An 18130-nucleotide genomic window follows, 5' to 3' on the forward strand; every position below is an offset into this window, starting at 1 on the left:
CTTGTGAAAAAGTGATTTTGAATATCTTTCTGACCATGTGAGCTGAAGTCACTATCCAAACTCCTTTTCTCTTCTACTACTATTATACAACAATAAAAACTTTTCCCCCCTTCTCTTCTACGTCCACAAACACCCAAGCGTCATAGATTTTTTTTCAAGATTTTTTATGTTGCGTTCATCTCAATCGGGTATCTTGCAAGAGACACAAAACGACTATGGTTGCTACTGAAAGCATGGGAAGCATACGAGGAACTTTTTTTATGCAATGAGCAAATGATGAAAATGGAAAAGAGAGAGATGGCTGGTGGTAAATCTGGAGAGCAGTCTAGGCATCAAGGGCAGAGGAGGATTCACCGGTCCCGAAGACACGGAATTGGATGAAGATGGTTACATCTTCAACCATTGTGCCGAGGGAGCCGATGAGCCAGGGGAGGTTGGTGAGGATGTATTGTTTTTCCTGGGAGTGGAAGATGATCTATTGAAGAGGTTGGTTAGTCACGAATGTATATAGACAGATGAGTCAAGGTGAACGTACTCCTGCACCATAGGTAGCATTGCCTAGCAAGCTTAACATGAAGAAGAGCAGCGACAGACCCTCGCACGACTTTTCACGCTGGTTCTTGATGATCTGGGGGATACGGGCGCCAAGGTAGCAGACTGCGCTGGCATAGCCGAGGATTTGAGCGCCGAGAGGACTATCAGAGGCGTTGCCTGCATCGTCGTGTATGGGCTGGGGCACCCAGAGGCCAATCTGCCAGGCAATGGCCCAGCCCGCGGCACCAACCGCACAAACTCCAAAGATGCTCAGGGCGTTCTTGAGCCATTCGCTCGACGAGGTGTTCGTGACGTCGGGGATGGTGGGCAGGGAGCTGGCGCGGCGTCTGCGACTGGCGGCCGAGTCGCGCCTGTGGCTACCTGGGAGGCCAATGTTGCTGCTGTCGCGGCGGCCGAGCAGAGGCGCCTGGACGCTATCGGTGGAGCGGGTCGACGACTTGCGCTCGCGACGCGAGTTCTTCATGTTGTAGTAGAGGCATTGGGAGATGAGGACCAGGTCGGCGAAGCAGAAGTATACTGCGAGGGCGATGACGGTGGGGACGAGACCGGCCCATAGGGCACCCGCGAGGTTGGTCACATCGCCAATGAACCAGACGATGAGGAAGGCGAGCGAGATGCCATCTGCAGAGCCCGACTTGTAGTTTTCGAGCAGCTGGGGGACCTAATGGGCGAGCATGTTAGTATACATGGATGCATGGATTGGTCGCGTGGGCGGCTTTCTATTCATAGTAGCACAGTGGATATATGCAGGCAAGCAGTTGCGGCAGTCACATGGCAAGCTGCAACATGGCCACACGACGTGCAACAGTCACACAACGTCCAAGTCACCATGCGTGAAGGGGGGCAGCAAGGGTCGAGACCGTGAAGATGTTGTTACGTACCAGGAGAAAGATCCACGAGGCCAGCGAGATTGAGCCGAAGACACCCGAGAGGGCCTCGTGAGGCGTCAGCGACAGGCTGTGTGACATGGCGGCGGCGAGCATCGTCGTCGGTTGGGCGGCGGAGTCTCTGTACGGGGCGGGCTGCGACAACGAACAAAGCGGAAACAACGGACGAGGTTGGAGTTATTGGCGGCCACGACTTTTTGCTACTACTGTAAAGGATCTTCGCGACGGCAGACCGGGGGCTTGCTTGACTGCAAAATGCTAGCCAGGCAAGATGACGCACGACCAGACGGACACACTGGGCTTGTTACAAAGGCGGGTTCCGCCGGCGGGCCAATGGACAAATGCGGAACCGGTGACTGGGTGAGCAACAGAGACTGGGGACGGTGCAGTGTGTTGCGGTCCAGTAGCAGGCGGTCTTTTTGTCTTTATAAGTGTTACATGTTACACATCCTTTGGCTTTGATTTTTTTTTCTTTCTTTCTTCTTCTGCTTATCTCCTGCGTCTCACAGGTACGAGATGCAGGCTGGCTGGGGACCCAGCAAATTTTCATAGTGAGGCGCTGTGGTTGCGGCAGAGGCAGGCCAAGGCAGGGTCTGGCGCGGCTGAAGCTAAAATTGGCTGCCCACCCTCTCTCCACTTGCTGCCCACTTGCCCCCAACCCCGGCACCCAGTAGTGCTTAATCACCTACCCTCCCACCACTCACCTGCTGCACCACCACCTCCCCGACGCCCATCCGTTACCCGTCATCCCCTCCACACGCTCGTTCATCTCCTTATTGCCCTCTCGGCCCTCCCTCGTTCAGCCCTGGCCCTGTACCCACTTACACCGCCCTCCAAGCACACTCTACTTGCGTACATAGTCGTCCTTGATCCGTCCGTTGCTCCCTTTTAATACTTACAAATCTCAAACACCCTCTGTTAGACGCGTCACCCTCGCCCATTAAAGTACGCTGTCTTGACACCCCATCCGCTCGCTCCCGTTACCCTGATCTGCGAAACCGCCAAACATGCTACCAAAGACGTGGTTTTCCGGCGCGGTTCTCGCTCTCGCCACTGTTTCCTCGGCTTTTACCCTCGAGGACCTGCACATTGACGGCGTCAACCACTATCTGCGCCACGGCAAGCGACAAGAAGCTGAGGGCACCGGCGCCGTCTCATCGCCAGCTCCTCCTGCCTCGTCACCACCTCCAGCATCACAACCTTCGCAGCCTCCAGTCTCAACGCCGCCACCAGTCGCATCCCCATCACCCCAGCCACAGCCACAGCCAACACCATCCAGCGACGACAACAATAACAACAATAATAATAACAATAACCCGCCTCCATCACAACAGCCCTCAAATGACGTCCCCACAAACACACCCACAGCAACTACCACCAGGGGCAATGGCGGCAACAACAACAACAATAACAACAACAATGGCCCTACCTCGACAGGACGCACCACTGGAAACGGACCTACCGCCACTCCCCCGCCATCTACCATCAGGACCGCACCCATCACCAGGACCTCGGATCTCCTTTCTACCACCCTGCGCGAGTTCACCACCACCATTGTCACAATGAGCGGCGACCAACAAATCACGCAGGTCTCGACTGGCACCAGCACCTCTGTCGCAACCACCGGACAAGTCACCTTTACCGAAGCGCCCACAGAACAGCAGGGTAACAATCAAGGCAGTGACGGAGGCATTAGCGACTCCGACAAGAAGATCATCGGTGGCGTCGTTGGAGGTGTTGGAGGTGCCCTGCTCCTCGGTGGCATTGCCCTTGTCTTCTGGCGCATGAAGAAGCGCCAAGCACGTGTCCAGGCGGACGACGATGACCTCATGGCCGGTACGGGCGCAGCCCTTGGTGACAAGCCTCAGAACAGCCCAGGGTCCGCTCCTTACGGATCCAACATGGACCAATACTCTAGCCCCAGCGGACGGCCCAACGCAGCGGCCAACTTCTAGGCCAAGTGCAGTCTCGACAAAGGACACAGACCTACCACCACAGCCCATCACGATACCAACGACTATTTGCGGGGTCTATCTGAACCGGATGCCATCTCGAGTGCTGAGCCATACTGGCTTGTACATACAATATCATGGCGGTTTTAATAACTTTTATTCCTTCGACGTTATGCTGCCTGCCACGATCATCCCTGACTACGCAGCCTCTTTCCTTTTTTTCTTATCTTTTTTTTCGGACAGGGTTACCACCGCCTTGGAGTTGATAGTGTAGGATGTCATTAAGAGACGGACGAGCTACTTGAGCTCAGTGTGCAGTCATCACCAATGGGTAGTATATACTAACAACAAACGTCACACCAAAAGACGTTGCAAAACTCTTTTGTCTACCCAATCCCTTCTGTTTGCATTGTCTGCACTTGCATTCTGTGCTTGTTTCAAGAAAAGTTTGTAATAGAGCGTGCGAGTTCTATGCGACTATTCATTATCATCATACCCCCACAATAGCGAATGTAATTACATATACCTTGACCATGGCTTCCCTGTCCCACGTTGGATTACGTCGACATGTTAATGCGTGTTTTTTGTTTTCCCTTTCCCCTATATCCTAATCTCCACATAAATCCTCTGCCGGTTGCTGGCCGTGTCACACCAAATGGTCGTGTGATGGCGTTTCAGCACCGTCGCAGCGTGCATCGGCGACACGCCGTTTCCCCTGCTCGCATTGCAACGAGACGGAACAAGGCTGTCATCGCGCAGCCACTCTCCTCGACCTTTGGAACAGCCTAGCAACAGCTAATAAATAAGTATCGGTGCCCCGCCCACGCGCACCGCGCTTAATCGGCGCTACGTCGTAGGTATCACTTTGCGGATGAGAAAGAGGTGGACTCGAACCTGTTTTGGAAACACAGACTGAGTCTTGTTGCCCATTTCTCAGGTTTTTGTTTCGTTGTTTTCTTTCTTTCCTTCGTTTGAACTGTCGATTTTCCTTGGTGCGACTGAAAAGAGACTGCTGGACAGTTGGGGCCTGGGCTGGACACTATACTGGTACGATCCTTTGAAAGAATTCTACGATACCCATACCGGCTGGAACGTTATACTGGGGAGAGAACTTACATGGTCGATAATCATAATACTTTGTCTGGACCAAACACAATCTCGAGTAGCTATACCCAACCTCCACCACGATCAGCCGACACTCTTCACGACCATAATACAACTCACCCACAACAACCATGCTCCTCCTCCCCTCCACCCTCCTAGCCCTCCTTCACCTCGCCCTCCCCGCCCTCTCCCACGCCTCGCCCCAACCCCCGCTCCTCTCATCCACAGCCGACATATCCCTAATACCGCGGCACACCCTCTTCCTGCGCCAACTCTCCAATCTCCAGACCTTTGACGGCAAACTCGGCAACACGCCCGCACCCCCGATCACCAACTCCGGGAAAGACGACCGCCCCTTTGAAGTCGAAGGAAACACATTTCCCGATTTCGAAACTGCAGCTCAGAGAAGTTGTGACGAGCAGTTTCAGGGCTGTAGTCGCGAGGCGAATCGGAATGGTGGTGGCGGGGGCAAAGATGGGGGGCTGAAGGTTAATGATTGTGATGAGCAGAAGAGTGAGTATCTTTCCTCCTTTCTTCCCCCCCCCCTCTTTCCCCTTAAAAACTACGGCTGATACGGTTGTGAAATCTAGATAAATGCCTCGATGCGCAAAAGAGTGCCAAAGTCAAGGATTTTAAGTCTGCGGTTGCGAGTACGAATATTGGGCCTGATCCAGATTTTCCGGAGTTTGATCTGATTTGTGAGGGTTGAGAGAGAAAAAAACAAAGAAAGAGAGAGAGAGATCCAGGAAGGAAGGTGGGTGTATTTGGGGTTTGAAGCACATGAGTATATAGCTCTTGGTGCTCCTACAAGGACTTGGAGTATTTTGATTCCCACTCATCATAAATATATACACATAACTACGCACATATTTATATCCAATATAAGCAAATAAATATTGTTCCATTCTATCCTATGCGCCCTCTTCTCTCTCTTGACGTAAAAAAAAATCTGCTGCCCATCCTGTTATTAGCATCACCACGATACTGTGTAAAGATGATATAGATAGACGGTGCAAAAAGCAAAAAAAGCATCTCGGGCGGGGCTCGAACCCGCAGCCTTTGGATAACCGGATAAAGCAAATTACAGAGCTTAGAAATAGAAGTCCAACGCGCTACCATTGCGCCACCGAGACTTGGTGAACAAGTTTTGTGAACATCTGTGAAAATTTCGAAATTATTCATTTGATGTACCAAGACGTAATTTGGGCGTAAACGATGTGATGATGTGAAGTTTGAAGTTTCGGTACCACGCTTGAGGATAGCGGGGCTAGGCTGCAAGGGCTAGACACGTCATTGTTGTGAGGGACGGGAAAGCGGGGTTATCTTGGGTTGTGGTAGTACAAATGCTTGACACTATTGACTATGGGAACCTTTGTATTCAGAGACAGCTTTGTGAGCCTACTACTATTTTTTTTTCGCCTTCAAACCAACAGAAGGAAAATTCACAGTATATTTTTCTTCGTGCAGCAGCCCTGTTACCAGTACAATGAGCAGGAAAAGAAGAAAAATAGTGATAACGCAGCCCCCCCCTCTCCCCCATCACCCTTCAACCTCCTCCCACATCTCCAGCAACCGATCATTATTCAATTCACTCAAATCCACTTCATTCTCATCCATCCAACCGCCATGCCGTCTCACGTTCCTCCTCCAAATATCGCATAGCTGCACGCGATTCGACTCCCAGCTCACCCATGCCGCGGCCTGGAGAAAACAATCAGTGACATCGTCCAGCTTCTTCATTTCGGATCCTGAGGTATCGTCAAGTACAATCTCTGCATCCTTGAACTCGCTATTCTGCTTCTTGCGGCGGGTGGGCGTGGAGGGGAAGCAGAGGGCGCGGTAGGCGGGCTGTGCGTGATTGCTGATTACGAAGGAGATCGGGGGTGTTGATCTAGTGATTGTGGATGAGGTGGAGGGAGGGGATGCAGTGAGCCAGGAGCGCAGGAGAGAGATTTTGGCTTTCTTTTCGGCTTTGGAGCGGCTGAGTGTGGGCTGGCCCTCCGCTTCGGTTTGAATGTCTTTTGCGAGTGAGGAAGTAGCTTCGTCGGCGGCAAGACGCTGTGCATTTTGTCCGAGCCAGTAGTGTCCTACGCGCTTTGGGTCTACGGCAAAAACGGCGTATAGGTTCTTCTTTTCCTTGTTTGTCTGGGTGACATCTGTCTCTTTCTGTATCGTTTCCAGCACAGCCCATAACATACCTTCCAATGTGTTCACGCGAAGCGTCCACTGCTGTACCGCGCTACCACCGCCTGACCGCCACCTCTGCTTTTCGATCAAGATGACATCCGGAGACCCAGATAGTATCGTTTCCTTGATAAGCTTGTACGCAGTTTTAGACAAAGTATCCAGGGAATAAGGATCCACCTCTTCATCTGCGTCCACTTCTGTGTCACCCAGTCTGGTCGTGTCTAGTTGGCTGCCCTCGGTCGCGCCTTGATGTCTTACAGAAGCAAGATCCACCTTTTCCCACCTCAAGACATCCATCTTCGCATTCAGACTGTCTTTCACGGGGTATGAGACTTCGGCCTCGCAGAAAGCTAGATTCTTGATACCCATGTCGATGCTCATGATGCGGAGTTTTTGGTCTGTAGGCCGCGAGGCTTCCCATTCTGGATGACGAGCAAAGAGACGGGGTTTGATGAAGCTGTGCCGAAAGCGTTCCTCGAGGATTGACTTGGTTCCTGATGATGCTAAACCGATGCGTACAAGGAGTGACTGCAGTCCCTTTGCCGTTATGGCACGTGGTTTCATTGCCATTGTAGCAAACCCTTCAACGAAGAATTCTGCTTGTTGACAAAAGTTCTTCTCAACGAGTTCGCCGGCGGCGCATTGCCATGCGATACTAATTGATTTTACAGAGCATTTTGATTGTGGCCCCACAATTGGCTCATGTGGTGGTTAACAAGTCTCTCATGGCGTGCTGAGATTGATCTAGGAAAGAAACACGAGGTGAGACATCTAAAGCTAATACACACCCCACGTGACCTGACATTACTAGTGGGCCTTTCTGGGGAAGTCAGTGAAATTATTCAAGTTCACAGGTTTTACAGCAAAACTCCTCGAGAATCCAAGATAGTAATGGGGAAACCACAAATCATGAAGCAGCTATTCAATACACATATAAATTGACATTGGTTGCTGAAATGTCCGGGAACTATATACCACCAAGCGCCATGCGCCATTTCCTTTTTAGATTTTAATCATCGTCATCATCTCCATCAAGTCAACCGACTCCTAGTCAGTCAGTTCGGCACTCCTAGTAATCTCCTCCTTCATCTCTCTTCCCTTCCTCGCCAAAAGGTTGAGCGCGCTGCCAGCAATGATGAAGCCACACTGATCTTGCGAGAGCGTGTGCTTGGTCTTGACCACCTTCTCGCTGCCATCCTTCTTCTTGAGAACCAACTCAACTTCTCCCTTGCCACCGCTCCTCAATACATCCAACAGTCCCCTTGTGGCAACTTGGTCGCAAGCCGCAAAGACGTCGTAGTCAGCCTCGTTTGCGAATGTCAGAGGTACGATACCTTGCTTCTTGAGGTTGGTCTCGTGGATTCGTGCAAAAGACTTGGCGAGAATAATGCGTCCTCCTAGGTAACGCGGCTGCAGAGCAGCATGCTCACGTGCAGAACCTTCACCGTAGTTGTGCTCTGCCACGACGAGCCATTCAATACCTTGGTCGCGCCACCTCTTTGCCAACTCAGGAATAGCAGATTTCTTGCCATCCACATCATAAGCAACATTGACTTCGTCTGTTTCCGCGTTGACTGCACCGATCAGTGTGTTCTCAGAAATGTTGGGCAGATGGCCCTTGTACTTGAGCCATGGGCCGGCTGCAGAGATGGTGTCTGTTGTACACTGTCCCTTAACTTTGTAGAGGACGCGAAGCCCTGTAAACTCAGAGTTAGGGAATGCTGGAAAGGGGTCCAGCAGTGCCAGACGGCTAGAGGTAGGCGATACAACGACCTCGACGTTCGGGTCAGGTACACCTGGTGTGGGCATGAAATCTGGGTTACCATCTGCGAATCCCTCAGAAGGTAGATCGGAGCCCTTTGGTGGTGCAAACCGGAAAGGCTCACCAGACGGCGTGAGAATGCTGTCAGTCATAGGGTTGAAGGTTGTGGAACCAGAGTATGCCATGGCAGTGATGAGTTCAGGGGATGCGAGAAAATTCATTGTCGCACGGTTGCCGTCATTACGACCGGGAAAGTTGCGGTTGTAAGATGTGAAGATGGCATTAGACTCGCCCTTCTTGACCTCGTCTGTGCGCTTCCACTGACCAATGCAGGGTCATTGAGTATGTCAGTAGTGCGATTTGTTTTACAGAAGGTGTTGAGAGAACTCACCCGCAAGCGTTCGCCAAAACAGTACCTCCTGCCGAAGTAAAAGTAGATAGAGTGTTGTCTCGGTCTAATGTTGCCCGGATTTGTTCGCTACCTGGTGTGATGAAGAAGTCAGCCTTCGGCTTGAGGCCCGCAGCTGACGCCTGCTTCACAATCTCTTCTGAACGGGTCATATCCTGGTAAGAACTATTCGTGCAGCTGCCAATGAGACCTGCACCAAATGTCTTTGGCCATCCCTTTTCTTCAACTACTGTCTTGAACTTGGAGAGAGGTGTTGATAGGTCAGGGGTGAAGGGTCCGTTGATATGGGGTTCGAGCTCTGAGAGGTTAATTTCAATGACCTTGTCATAGACGGCATCTGGGTCGGATCGCAAGAGGTTTTGTTGCATTGGCGATTGAGAGATCTTGGTGGCTGCTTCAGCAATGGATCCACGATGTGTGGCCTGTAGGTAAGGAACATGTGCTGGAGAGAAGGGGAAGAGCGATGTAGTTGCGCCGACTTCAGCACCCATATTGCTATTCTTGTTAGTCACAATCCCGAAACATCAGGGAACTATGCTCTCACCAGATAGTCGCCATACCAGTGCAGCTCAAAGACTGCACTCCAGGGCCAAAGTATTCAATGATGTAGCCAGTACCACCCTACGTATTTGTTAGCATGGATCACTACACAATCCTCGATGCCACGTACCCGGACTGTGAGCTGACCAGCCAAGTTCAGAATCACGTCCTTTGGAGAAGCCCATCCACTGAGCTCTCCAGTGAGCTTGACGCCCAGGACTTTGGGTGCCTTGAGCTCCCATGGCGCATCTACTAGAGCATCTACTGCGTCTGCACCACCTACACCAATGGTAATGGAGCCAAGCCCGCCAGCATTCGGTGAGTGGCTGTCAGTTCCCAGAATCATTACACCTGGGGCACTGTAGTTCTCCAGCACGGTTTGGTGGATGATACCCGCACCCGGTGGCCAAAACTCGATTCCATATTTCTTTGCCGCCGACTCCAAAAAATCGAAAATCTCGCTGTTGCCTGCAATAGATTGTGGAAGATCGGCCTCGGCGCCTTTCTCACCCTATCGATAATGTATCAGTATCAAGGCTCTACGATCAAGGCAAAAGGACGAAATGATACTTACGACAATAAGATGGTCGCAGTGTATACTTGCTGGGACCGCTGTTGTCGGAAGTCCACAGCTCATGAACTGCAGCAGAGCCATCTGTGCACTAGCGTCCTGCATTGCCACACGATCGGGCTTCAACTTCAAGTTTGCCTGGCCTCTGATATCTCTCCCGCCATTTGTGTTGCTCAAGAGCGACTCCTCGGGGTTCTCGAGATGCGAATACAATATCTTTTCAGCCAAGGTCAATTGGCGTGAGGAGCCAAGCACGCACCGTACTTCCTCCAGGCGAGAGAGTAGTTTGGCATATGGCGGGGTGCGCGAGGCAATATCGACATTGCGAGCCTTGGGCAGATCATGAGTCGTGGCTAGACATCTTCGAGGTTGTAGGGCGGATTGACGGAGCGAGGAGAGTAGGTGAGGCTTAGACGCTGTCAGTGTTCTGTCATGTACATTGGCTGATTTCACTGTAGATGCTCAAGTATGACTGTTCAAGTGTTGTACTTTTGCCGCATTCTGTATATTCTTCTCTAGGCGATGATAAACTCACCCTGTACTTGGCCGCTTGGCCAGCACAAATTATTTGCGACCGCATCCTGAGGCTTGTCTGGTGGCGTTAGCACAATGGCGAAGGACAGGTGCACATTCGCACAAATTATCTCCAGCGACATCGCTCCGCAAGTCTGCACGTACCGGGGTTAGGTCAGGGACGCGAACGTTAACGCCTGTTGTGTGGAGAACCCCTACAGCTTCTATCCAATCACAAAGCATGTGGACGTCATCACAAAAAAAGATGCGCCCGGAGAGCAGTGGACTTGAATGATTGCGAATTTAGTAGTCAGATCGAGTCTAGTGTGTACGAGATTCAGAGAATCTTGTTTAAAGAGGAATAAAATCAATTGCTACCTCACGAATTCGGACACCTGAATTGTGTTCACACATTTATCACAATGTCAAGCACTTTTAAGAAAACACTAACATTGGTATCCTAATGAGAGTACTAAGTCCATTCGGACAGACTAATACTATACCCGATCGCCAGCAGAGACGCGGCTCAATAGCAACCAAGCAAGCTCGCCGAAGCGACAGGTATTATTTCTAACGCCACAAGACATGTTGTGAATCATTACAGGAGAGTTTGTTCGAACTGTGCTCAATCAATCAAGTCAAGATGAGAGGCTGTCGTAAGTGCTCAATCATAGTCGTTGCTTGACACTTACAAGCCGGGCGGTGGAGGGACCTAATGCCACATTAGCTGAGACCATCTTGTGCTCATAATGTATACGTACCGCGCCGTAGTTTGAAGGCGAAGCAGCAGGCGGAGGTGGTGGCGGGGGAGCACCATAGCCAGCCGACGCAGGCTCGGAAGGTGGCGGTGGAGGTGGTGCAGCGGCACCGGCCCCTGGAGCAGGCGACTGAGTTTGTCCATAACCGGCCTGAGCATAGTAAGCGGCATACTGCTGCTGCTGCATAGTAAGATATGCTTGGTAACCACCATATTGGGCATAAGGGTCTTGGTCAGGGTTTTGCTGGTAGTACGCAATCCATGCTTGGGCAGCATTTGCGTCAAAGGCCTGGTTGTTCGCGTCGGCAGTTGGGGTTGCGGCAGCTGGTGACATGTGGCTCTCCATGGCACCATAGCCGTTGTGGCCTCCTTGCCCACCATGTCCGCCGTAACCGCCATAGCCACCAGCGCCTCCGTAACCATAGCTTTCGCTTCTGCCACGGTCGCCACGATCGCCGCGGTCGCCGTATCCTGGTCGGCCACCCGAGTAGCCGTCGCGGTCACCGAATCGAGCTGACGCAGGGCGGTCCTTGAAAGCATGGTAGTCTGTCTTTACCTTGTCGAGCAGCTCTTCGCAGAGCTGCTTCGCTTGGGCTACACCTTCAGGGCGGGGCCCGCTACGTCTTGTCAGCACAGATACACATGACAGCAAGATGGCACCTACGCAATGTGGAGGTACATGGGCTCATCGCTCTCTTGGCCGGAGTTGGGCTCCATGAAACCAGAACCGCGACCCTTGATTTGCACCTTGCAGCCTGTCTCCTGTTGGATAAACTTGACATTGTCGCCACCGCGACCGACAACCTGTGCTCGCAAGTTAAAGCCACTAATAGGCTCCAGACCTACGGAGATCTTCTCTTCGGGCCACTTGCGCTGCTCCTAGTTAGCGACGTGTTGGCCCTAGTGGACAGAAAGACATACCCGACCAAACTCGTCACGTTCAAAATTCTCGGGCTCGCGACGGCGGAAACGACGTTCGTCAACTAAGTTAGGGAGATCTTCCTTCTTCATTTCTTCAATCATTGCTACGGCCTTTTCGAGGCCCTCCTTGGAAGTGCTAGTAATGCGGAGATAGAGTGGGGGGTTCTGCGACATTGTTTAGCCTTCGCATGCTGGGACCAGAAACATCAACTCACAGCAGCAGTGGCCATGTTCTTGTCGGGATAATATTCTCCACGAGTAGTGACATCTTGCATGTATAAGCAGGAGTTCTAAACATTAGCAGGTGTAGTCGGGGAATGCGTACCGGCGCCAGTCTCGTCTTTGATCTATATATCACATGGAGGTTAGCATCTGATAAACGGGGTTTGGGACGCGCTAGAAGATCAAGTAAGCTCTGACTCTCCATGCAGAGAGATGCGCAAACAGAGTCCGGCTCCCAGGGAAGAGCGAAGACATGATCCTAATCGATCAGTGAACAGCAAAAACAGTTATTTACCCTCTTTTGTGTGGCTCCTTTGGTCAGTGTATAACGATTACGGAGATCATTGATTTCAATGTCCTTGATGTAGTCACCATCCTGCTGGTATGTCTCGTTGCTGATGGCCGCAGCAGAGTTGGATGCGGGCGACTTGGCGACTGGAGGAGTGGGCGCCTAGGCACGGTTAGTCGTGGGCTTTGGTGAAGAGGTTCGGCGAGTGACATACAGAGCGAATTGGCGGCACATCGACGTGCTGGATGCCCTTCTTCGCCTGAATCTGCGCGTTGATCCTCGCAGCCGCCGCAGCCGCAGCCGCAGCCGCCTTGTTCTTGAAGCTGGCCGAGGCAGGGCTGTCTGTGCCTTCACGAGAAACAGGGCTACGAGCGCGATGCGACTCGGACTCTCGTCGCGACGGAGACCTAGAGCGGCGGTCAGTGTCGAAGCGCGAACGTGTCGGACGCTCCGGCTCGTCGCTATCAAAGCGGGATCGCGGACGGCGTTCTTCAGACATGGTATGGTGGGCGCTTAGAGGCAAGATAGACGTGCGGCGAGGGTCGATGTCGAAGTCAAAGGTCAAGATGGACGCACCAGTCAATCACTGTTCGCTTGTCGCCTGGGCACAGCTGCTGCTCGCTTACTTAGCGTGCCGCGGCTGCACCTGCCCGTTGGCGCCTTCTCCGACCATCGGCCGGGCCTTGGGACCGGCGCTGTATTTGACTTTGTACGGCTCCCTCGCTTCTATATACTCTGCTCTGCTACGTATACACACGTACTCATTCCACAATGGCCTCCCGGCGCGCAGTACTGCCGCTGCGCAGCCTCCTCAACAGGCAATGCGCCGGCACCCTCCGCCTGCAACAGAGAGCGTCCAGCTCCTCATCCACACAAGCACTCGCCTACAAGGCCCTCCACCGCCGCATCGCGCCGCTCCCAACCGAAGACCGCCCTCCGGCATGGTCGGCGCCCGCTGCCGTCAGCAACATTCTCTACGAGACACCGCTTCCATCACAGGCCCCACCAAAGAGTCACATCCTCAATTGCCTGGTCCAGAACGAGCCCGGTGTGCTGTCCCGTGTATCCGGTATCCTGGCTGCCCGTGGCTTCAACATTGACAGTCTGGTCGTCTGCAACACCGAGGTGGATGATCTCTCGCGCATGACAATTGTGCTCCAAGGTCAGGATGGCGTTATAGAACAGGCCCGCCGCCAATTGGAGGACCTAGTCCCCGTCTGGGCTGTGCTCGACTACACCGAGTCACCCCTCGTTCAGCGCGAGCTGCTTCTCGCAAAGGTCTCGATTCTCGGACCTGAGTACTTTGAGGAGCTCCTTGCACACCACCGCGAAATGGCCCAGCCGCCGGAGACGGATCGTCACGAAACCGAGAACATGTCAGAGGATGAGCGCAACGCTGCGGCACACGAAGCTGCTCGTGAGTCGCTGAGGAAGGACTACCACCCCACAAACTTGCCCATCAGCCAGGCGCTCCGACACAAGCATGAGCATCTACGCGCCATCACCTTCATGACTCATCAATTTGGCGGCAAAGTCCTTGACATCAGCACCAACAACTGTATAGTAGAGCTTTCGGCAAAGCCCACCAGGATCGACTCTTACATGAAGCTGATTGCACCATTCGGCATTCTCGAATCGGCGAGAACTGGTACGTAGCTCGAAACTTTACCTAAGAATCAACACTAACGTTGGAATAGGTCTAATGGCTCTACCCCGCTCTCCTCTCCATAACAGCGCAGAAATCGAGGAGATGGAGGCACAAGACGTTGTCGACAACAGCCTGCTTCCCCCAGGTTAAGCACTGAAAAAAGCGGTCAAGTCTGTTCGGGGCCAACATATGCAGGTGTTGCATATCATGTGTATAGTATGGTGTTTCTCCAGAGGCAGTACTCTATATGGGAGGTAGGCTGTGACATTGCTTCATGTATTCCAAGACCAAAAAAAAATAATCGTCTTCGATATGAGTGACCAGTAATGCAAAATATTTCAATGTTGCAAACTACGTACCTGATCGGCTGCCATCGTTTAAAGCCGCAACAAGTACCTGAAACATGCCGAAACCCGACCCCCAAATACTGTGGATTCCGGCTTACCCCCGGTTGCGGTCGACACTTTACCACGTGAAACACTAACAGCCGAATGAGCAATCGATGTCCATGGCGGAAACAACTATGCACGCAGCTAATGCTATAACACCCCTCAAATTAACAAGCCCCAAAACGCCCAGCCGATGCTTACAAAATACTCTTCTTTCGGCCCGACCAACTCAGGCATGACTAACTTGTGCATGTTCTTACATATACTTTCAGAGCAGTGATCTACCCGGTCGCCCAGATTTCTTACTTCACATTTACTTGGCATATTTCCCCAATCTCGACCTCCTGCATTCCCATCCATTTTTTTCTTAGAAAGGAAGGAAGAAGAAACATCAACTTTTTTTCCGTAAGAGAACGGATATATTCAAGCGGATTTGAAGAAAAGATGGGAAGCGAAATCCCCATCCCCGCCGGCCTAATCGAAGAACCACTTGATCATGCCGTAGATATAATAGGCGAAACCTTTAAGGACGATCCCTTCCAGCGCTATGTGCTCGTAGACGACCTAGCCAAGAGAGGCGAAACAGACGTTAGCTATGAATACAACAGGGAAATCTTTGCAGAAATGATTCCGGGGATGGTTGCAGGTGGGGCGCGGAGTATTACTGTTGGGGGGAGTGGAATCTCAAGTGTATGGTACGTAGTAAACCCCCCCCCCCAAAGATTTCTTCCCACACTTTCCACAAACCCTTTTTTTCTTTCATCTCCCTTCCAAACCATGTAAAGAAATGAAAGGATTCAGTTTCGAGGATTTGGACTGGATAATGGTGGAATAAAAAAGACTAATATATATATATATACATAACAGGCGTCTCGAACCCATAACAGTCGAACCCATCATCTCCCCGCACTACCCCCCTGCTGTTGCCGAACTCAACCTTGCCACGCATAAGAAAAAGAAACAACATCTACCCCCAACCGCAACGCACATGCTGCACCTCTCCTTGCTGGGGAACTACCGCGAGCATCCGTCAAACGACAAGAGTCGCAATCACAAAGTTAGCGATGTGATGAGACCGGTGCTCAAGATGGCAAAGGAGAAGGGCTGGCCGGTTGTGCTGGAGGCGACGTCGGAGAAGGGCAGGGATGTGTATAAGCATCTCGGAATGGAGGTGTTGGAGGAGCATACGTTTGGACAGGGCAAGGTGGGGATTGATGGCAAGAGGAAAGAGGGCGGTGAGGGTGTCAAGATTTGGGTTATGATGGCTTGATTGATTCCAATGTCTTTGCTGGCCAACTTTTTTTTGACAATTGTAATGTGCCAGCGCATCTCGTGGCTTGCATTGTTATCGCAAGCAAGTTTTGGGTGCTAATGCTGTCTTCACCGCGCCTTTTTCTTGGGTGCATGACGAAGTACCGATGTGTGAGGGGGGGAATGGAGGAACGAGTTCAAAGATAAGGTGATGTGTATAGATTGGAGTCTTGCTTTTGGGCCAAGAGATAGATAACAGAAATGGTACATGGGACAGGGAGAGACGTGGCATGCAAATTGGAAATGTATGTACATTGTACATTGTGCGTTGCATTGAGTGTTTCTGCGCGCATATGCACGTAGGTCTGCAACTGATACTCAATGTCAACTTAGGCAAATAACGCGCGTTTTGCTGATTGCAAGTTCATTCTTACCGGTAGTTGAAGATCCAACTACATTACTAATCTACTGAATAGTCGTATCCGCATTGGTGCTGTTGTAATGGTTCAGTGTCCATGTCGTACGACAACGACAATCCAGAACCAAGCGCATCCTTCAGCGTCAAGCGAGTCCCGCCAGCCTCAGCTGTGAGTTGATCGAAATCCATCGGCACAGCATCGAACGTGCAGTTGAAAACGCGAGCAATGCAGATTGCCGTAACTTGCCAGTGTCCGAAATCAAATACACACCATCCAGAGCACCCACGTGGGCGGCATCGGCCTCGTCAGTGGAACGATGTCCGTTCCGGCTGTGTGATGGCAGCTGCATATGCACCATGTCGTATGTAGAAATCTCCGGATCCCTGCAACGTAGTACTTGCTTGTATAGGTAGGTGAGCACGCGACCTGACAGGCCAGTGCCCGCATGCATGTCGTATACCTACGCCTCGTAGCCACGTCAGGTCGAGACAAGCAATGCCAATGTGGCTGATTGTGCAGCAGTTTGTGGAACTTCGGCTATGCACATCGATCCTTTTGGGGCTTGGCTCTCAAAAGGGCTTTTTGTTTTTGTATACGAAAAGATGAGTGTAGATATCTCAGCAATGCTTGGTGTAGCTACCGTCCCCGTCTCGAAGGCGGGCGCTATTGCGAATGGAACATGCCGCGTGGGGCCTCTGCTTAGGAATTATGAACATGGTCTAGAGCCTTTTGACTCGATTTTTCTACTCTGCTTCAGGCAGCCAGACTCGTGTGGCTCCATACCCGCTGTGGACTCTCTCGACTAGTAGAAAGTTGCCGCGGCTCTACGGACCTACAAGCGATGAGTGGATTAGGCCCACTTCTGCTCTGGATCGAAGACCCTGCGACGGGTGGTTGGCGGCCGCAAGTAATTTCGTGGGGATTTGGATAGCCGTTGGCTCTCGTGTGCGCTTGTTCTTATGCCTTCAAAATCATGAGCATATAAGTAACTGATTTGGCCAGCAATCTGCAAGGATTGCGTCATGTAGGATCTTGTTCGCCATTGGATGAGTATCGGCAGATCTGAATTATTTGCAGCAGGCAATATTCGAGTGGAATATTGTTTCCGCTTCCGCCCCACACAAGGCAAGTGGAGAGGTTTGTTATGCGCATGCGGTATGGTCCATATTTGTTGCGAGGCAAGCTTTTTTGCTCCATCTTTCTCCAGATATAGACAATGCCCAATCAGCAAGCGCTGGTGACATTTCGCTGCCGAGCAGGGTCTCTCCGGATATCACGGTATATTGATATACAGGCATGATTGCAGTCGACATTGAGATACAGGATCGATTTGAGTTTCGATATTGGAATTGCCATTGATGTGGTGCCCAAGTGCCGTTGGTTCCTGACACCGTATGTACGTACTTCACATGGAAATGGAAATGGGAACGGAGAGAGGTGCATCTCCGGACCAGTGTGGGCTTTTGCAGCCAATAGGAGGTCCATTGCCGTTCGTGGACATGTCAAACTGCAGAGGTGGCCAGGCCGCAGCGGTGCTGGTCTGGGCTGGCTAGAGGCGCATTGTGAGGATCCGCCGCGCAGATGTTTTTTTCCCTTTTGTTGCTGTTGACATGTCGGGCCTGAGGCTGCCGCGGCGACGGAGGCATGGTGTTGAGTGGGGGAGGAGATTGGTTGGCGGCTGGGCTGTCGTGGATTTTCAACAGCGACAGATGTTTGCACGTGCATCGACTGGGATGACGAGGGCGTCGCAGGGG

General features: G+C 51.8%; 8 protein-coding genes and 1 non-coding gene across 9 annotated transcripts; 4 read left to right on the forward strand and 5 right to left on the reverse strand.

The window, feature by feature from the left end:
• Positions 1-41: 41 nt before the first annotated feature.
• COCSADRAFT_40511 (uncharacterized protein) lies at positions 42-1821 on the reverse strand. Its single transcript, XM_007705915.1, has 3 exons — positions 1437-1821; positions 536-1216; positions 42-475 (listed from the first exon to the last, which is right to left on the reverse strand). Exons 1-3 carry the CDS (start codon positions 1536-1538, stop codon positions 326-328), a joined length of 933 nt encoding a protein of 310 aa, XP_007704105.1. The 5' UTR covers positions 1539-1821; the 3' UTR covers positions 42-325.
• Positions 1822-2084: 263 nt separating this feature from the next.
• COCSADRAFT_248412 (uncharacterized protein) lies at positions 2085-3679 on the forward strand. Its single transcript, XM_007706121.1, has one exon. The coding sequence runs from the start codon at positions 2450-2452 to the stop codon at positions 3395-3397; it is 948 nt and encodes a 315-aa protein (XP_007704311.1). The 5' UTR covers positions 2085-2449; the 3' UTR covers positions 3398-3679.
• Positions 3680-4281: 602 nt separating this feature from the next.
• COCSADRAFT_184630 (uncharacterized protein) lies at positions 4282-5379 on the forward strand. The gene is made up of 2 exons (XM_007706122.1): positions 4282-5011; positions 5089-5379. Exons 1-2 carry the CDS (start codon positions 4630-4632, stop codon positions 5205-5207), a joined length of 501 nt encoding a protein of 166 aa, XP_007704312.1. The 5' UTR covers positions 4282-4629; the 3' UTR covers positions 5208-5379.
• A 148-nt stretch (positions 5380-5527) lies between these two features.
• COCSADRAFT_t81 lies at positions 5528-5631 on the reverse strand. Its single transcript has one exon. It is a non-coding gene; the product is annotated as a tRNA-Arg (tRNA).
• Positions 5632-5834: 203 nt separating this feature from the next.
• On the reverse strand, positions 5835-7404 carry COCSADRAFT_40514 (uncharacterized protein). Its single transcript, XM_007705916.1, has one exon. The coding sequence runs from the start codon at positions 7253-7255 to the stop codon at positions 6038-6040; it is 1218 nt and encodes a 405-aa protein (XP_007704106.1). The 5' UTR covers positions 7256-7404; the 3' UTR covers positions 5835-6037.
• Positions 7405-7594: 190 nt separating this feature from the next.
• COCSADRAFT_126333 (uncharacterized protein) lies at positions 7595-13223 on the reverse strand. Its single transcript, XM_007706123.1, has 14 exons — positions 12884-13223; positions 12676-12831; positions 12484-12505; positions 12374-12426; positions 12159-12323; positions 11902-12110; positions 11242-11854; positions 11173-11192; positions 10503-10548; positions 9971-10375; positions 9527-9907; positions 9401-9477; positions 8839-9351; positions 7595-8783 (listed from the first exon to the last, which is right to left on the reverse strand). Exons 1-14 carry the CDS (start codon positions 13166-13168, stop codon positions 7733-7735), a joined length of 3996 nt encoding a protein of 1331 aa, XP_007704313.1. The 5' UTR covers positions 13169-13223; the 3' UTR covers positions 7595-7732.
• A 128-nt stretch (positions 13224-13351) lies between these two features.
• Positions 13352-14675, forward strand: COCSADRAFT_40517 (uncharacterized protein). The gene is made up of 2 exons (XM_007705917.1): positions 13352-14317; positions 14367-14675. Exons 1-2 carry the CDS (start codon positions 13441-13443, stop codon positions 14465-14467), a joined length of 978 nt encoding a protein of 325 aa, XP_007704107.1. The 5' UTR covers positions 13352-13440; the 3' UTR covers positions 14468-14675.
• A 305-nt stretch (positions 14676-14980) lies between these two features.
• COCSADRAFT_40518 (uncharacterized protein) lies at positions 14981-16261 on the forward strand. The gene is made up of 2 exons (XM_007705918.1): positions 14981-15401; positions 15574-16261. Exons 1-2 carry the CDS (start codon positions 15151-15153, stop codon positions 15974-15976), a joined length of 654 nt encoding a protein of 217 aa, XP_007704108.1. The 5' UTR covers positions 14981-15150; the 3' UTR covers positions 15977-16261.
• Positions 16262-17500: 1239 nt separating this feature from the next.
• COCSADRAFT_248464 (uncharacterized protein) lies at positions 17501-18106 on the reverse strand. The gene has a single exon (XM_007706124.1). It carries the CDS (start codon positions 18099-18101, stop codon positions 17601-17603), a length of 501 nt encoding a protein of 166 aa, XP_007704314.1. The 5' UTR covers positions 18102-18106; the 3' UTR covers positions 17501-17600.
• Positions 18107-18130: the final 24 nt, after the last annotated feature.

Source organism: Bipolaris sorokiniana (assembly GCF_000338995.1).
Source record: "Bipolaris sorokiniana ND90Pr unplaced genomic scaffold COCSAscaffold_15, whole genome shotgun sequence".
In the NCBI taxonomy this organism is placed as follows: domain Eukaryota; kingdom Fungi; phylum Ascomycota; class Dothideomycetes; order Pleosporales; family Pleosporaceae; genus Bipolaris; species Bipolaris sorokiniana.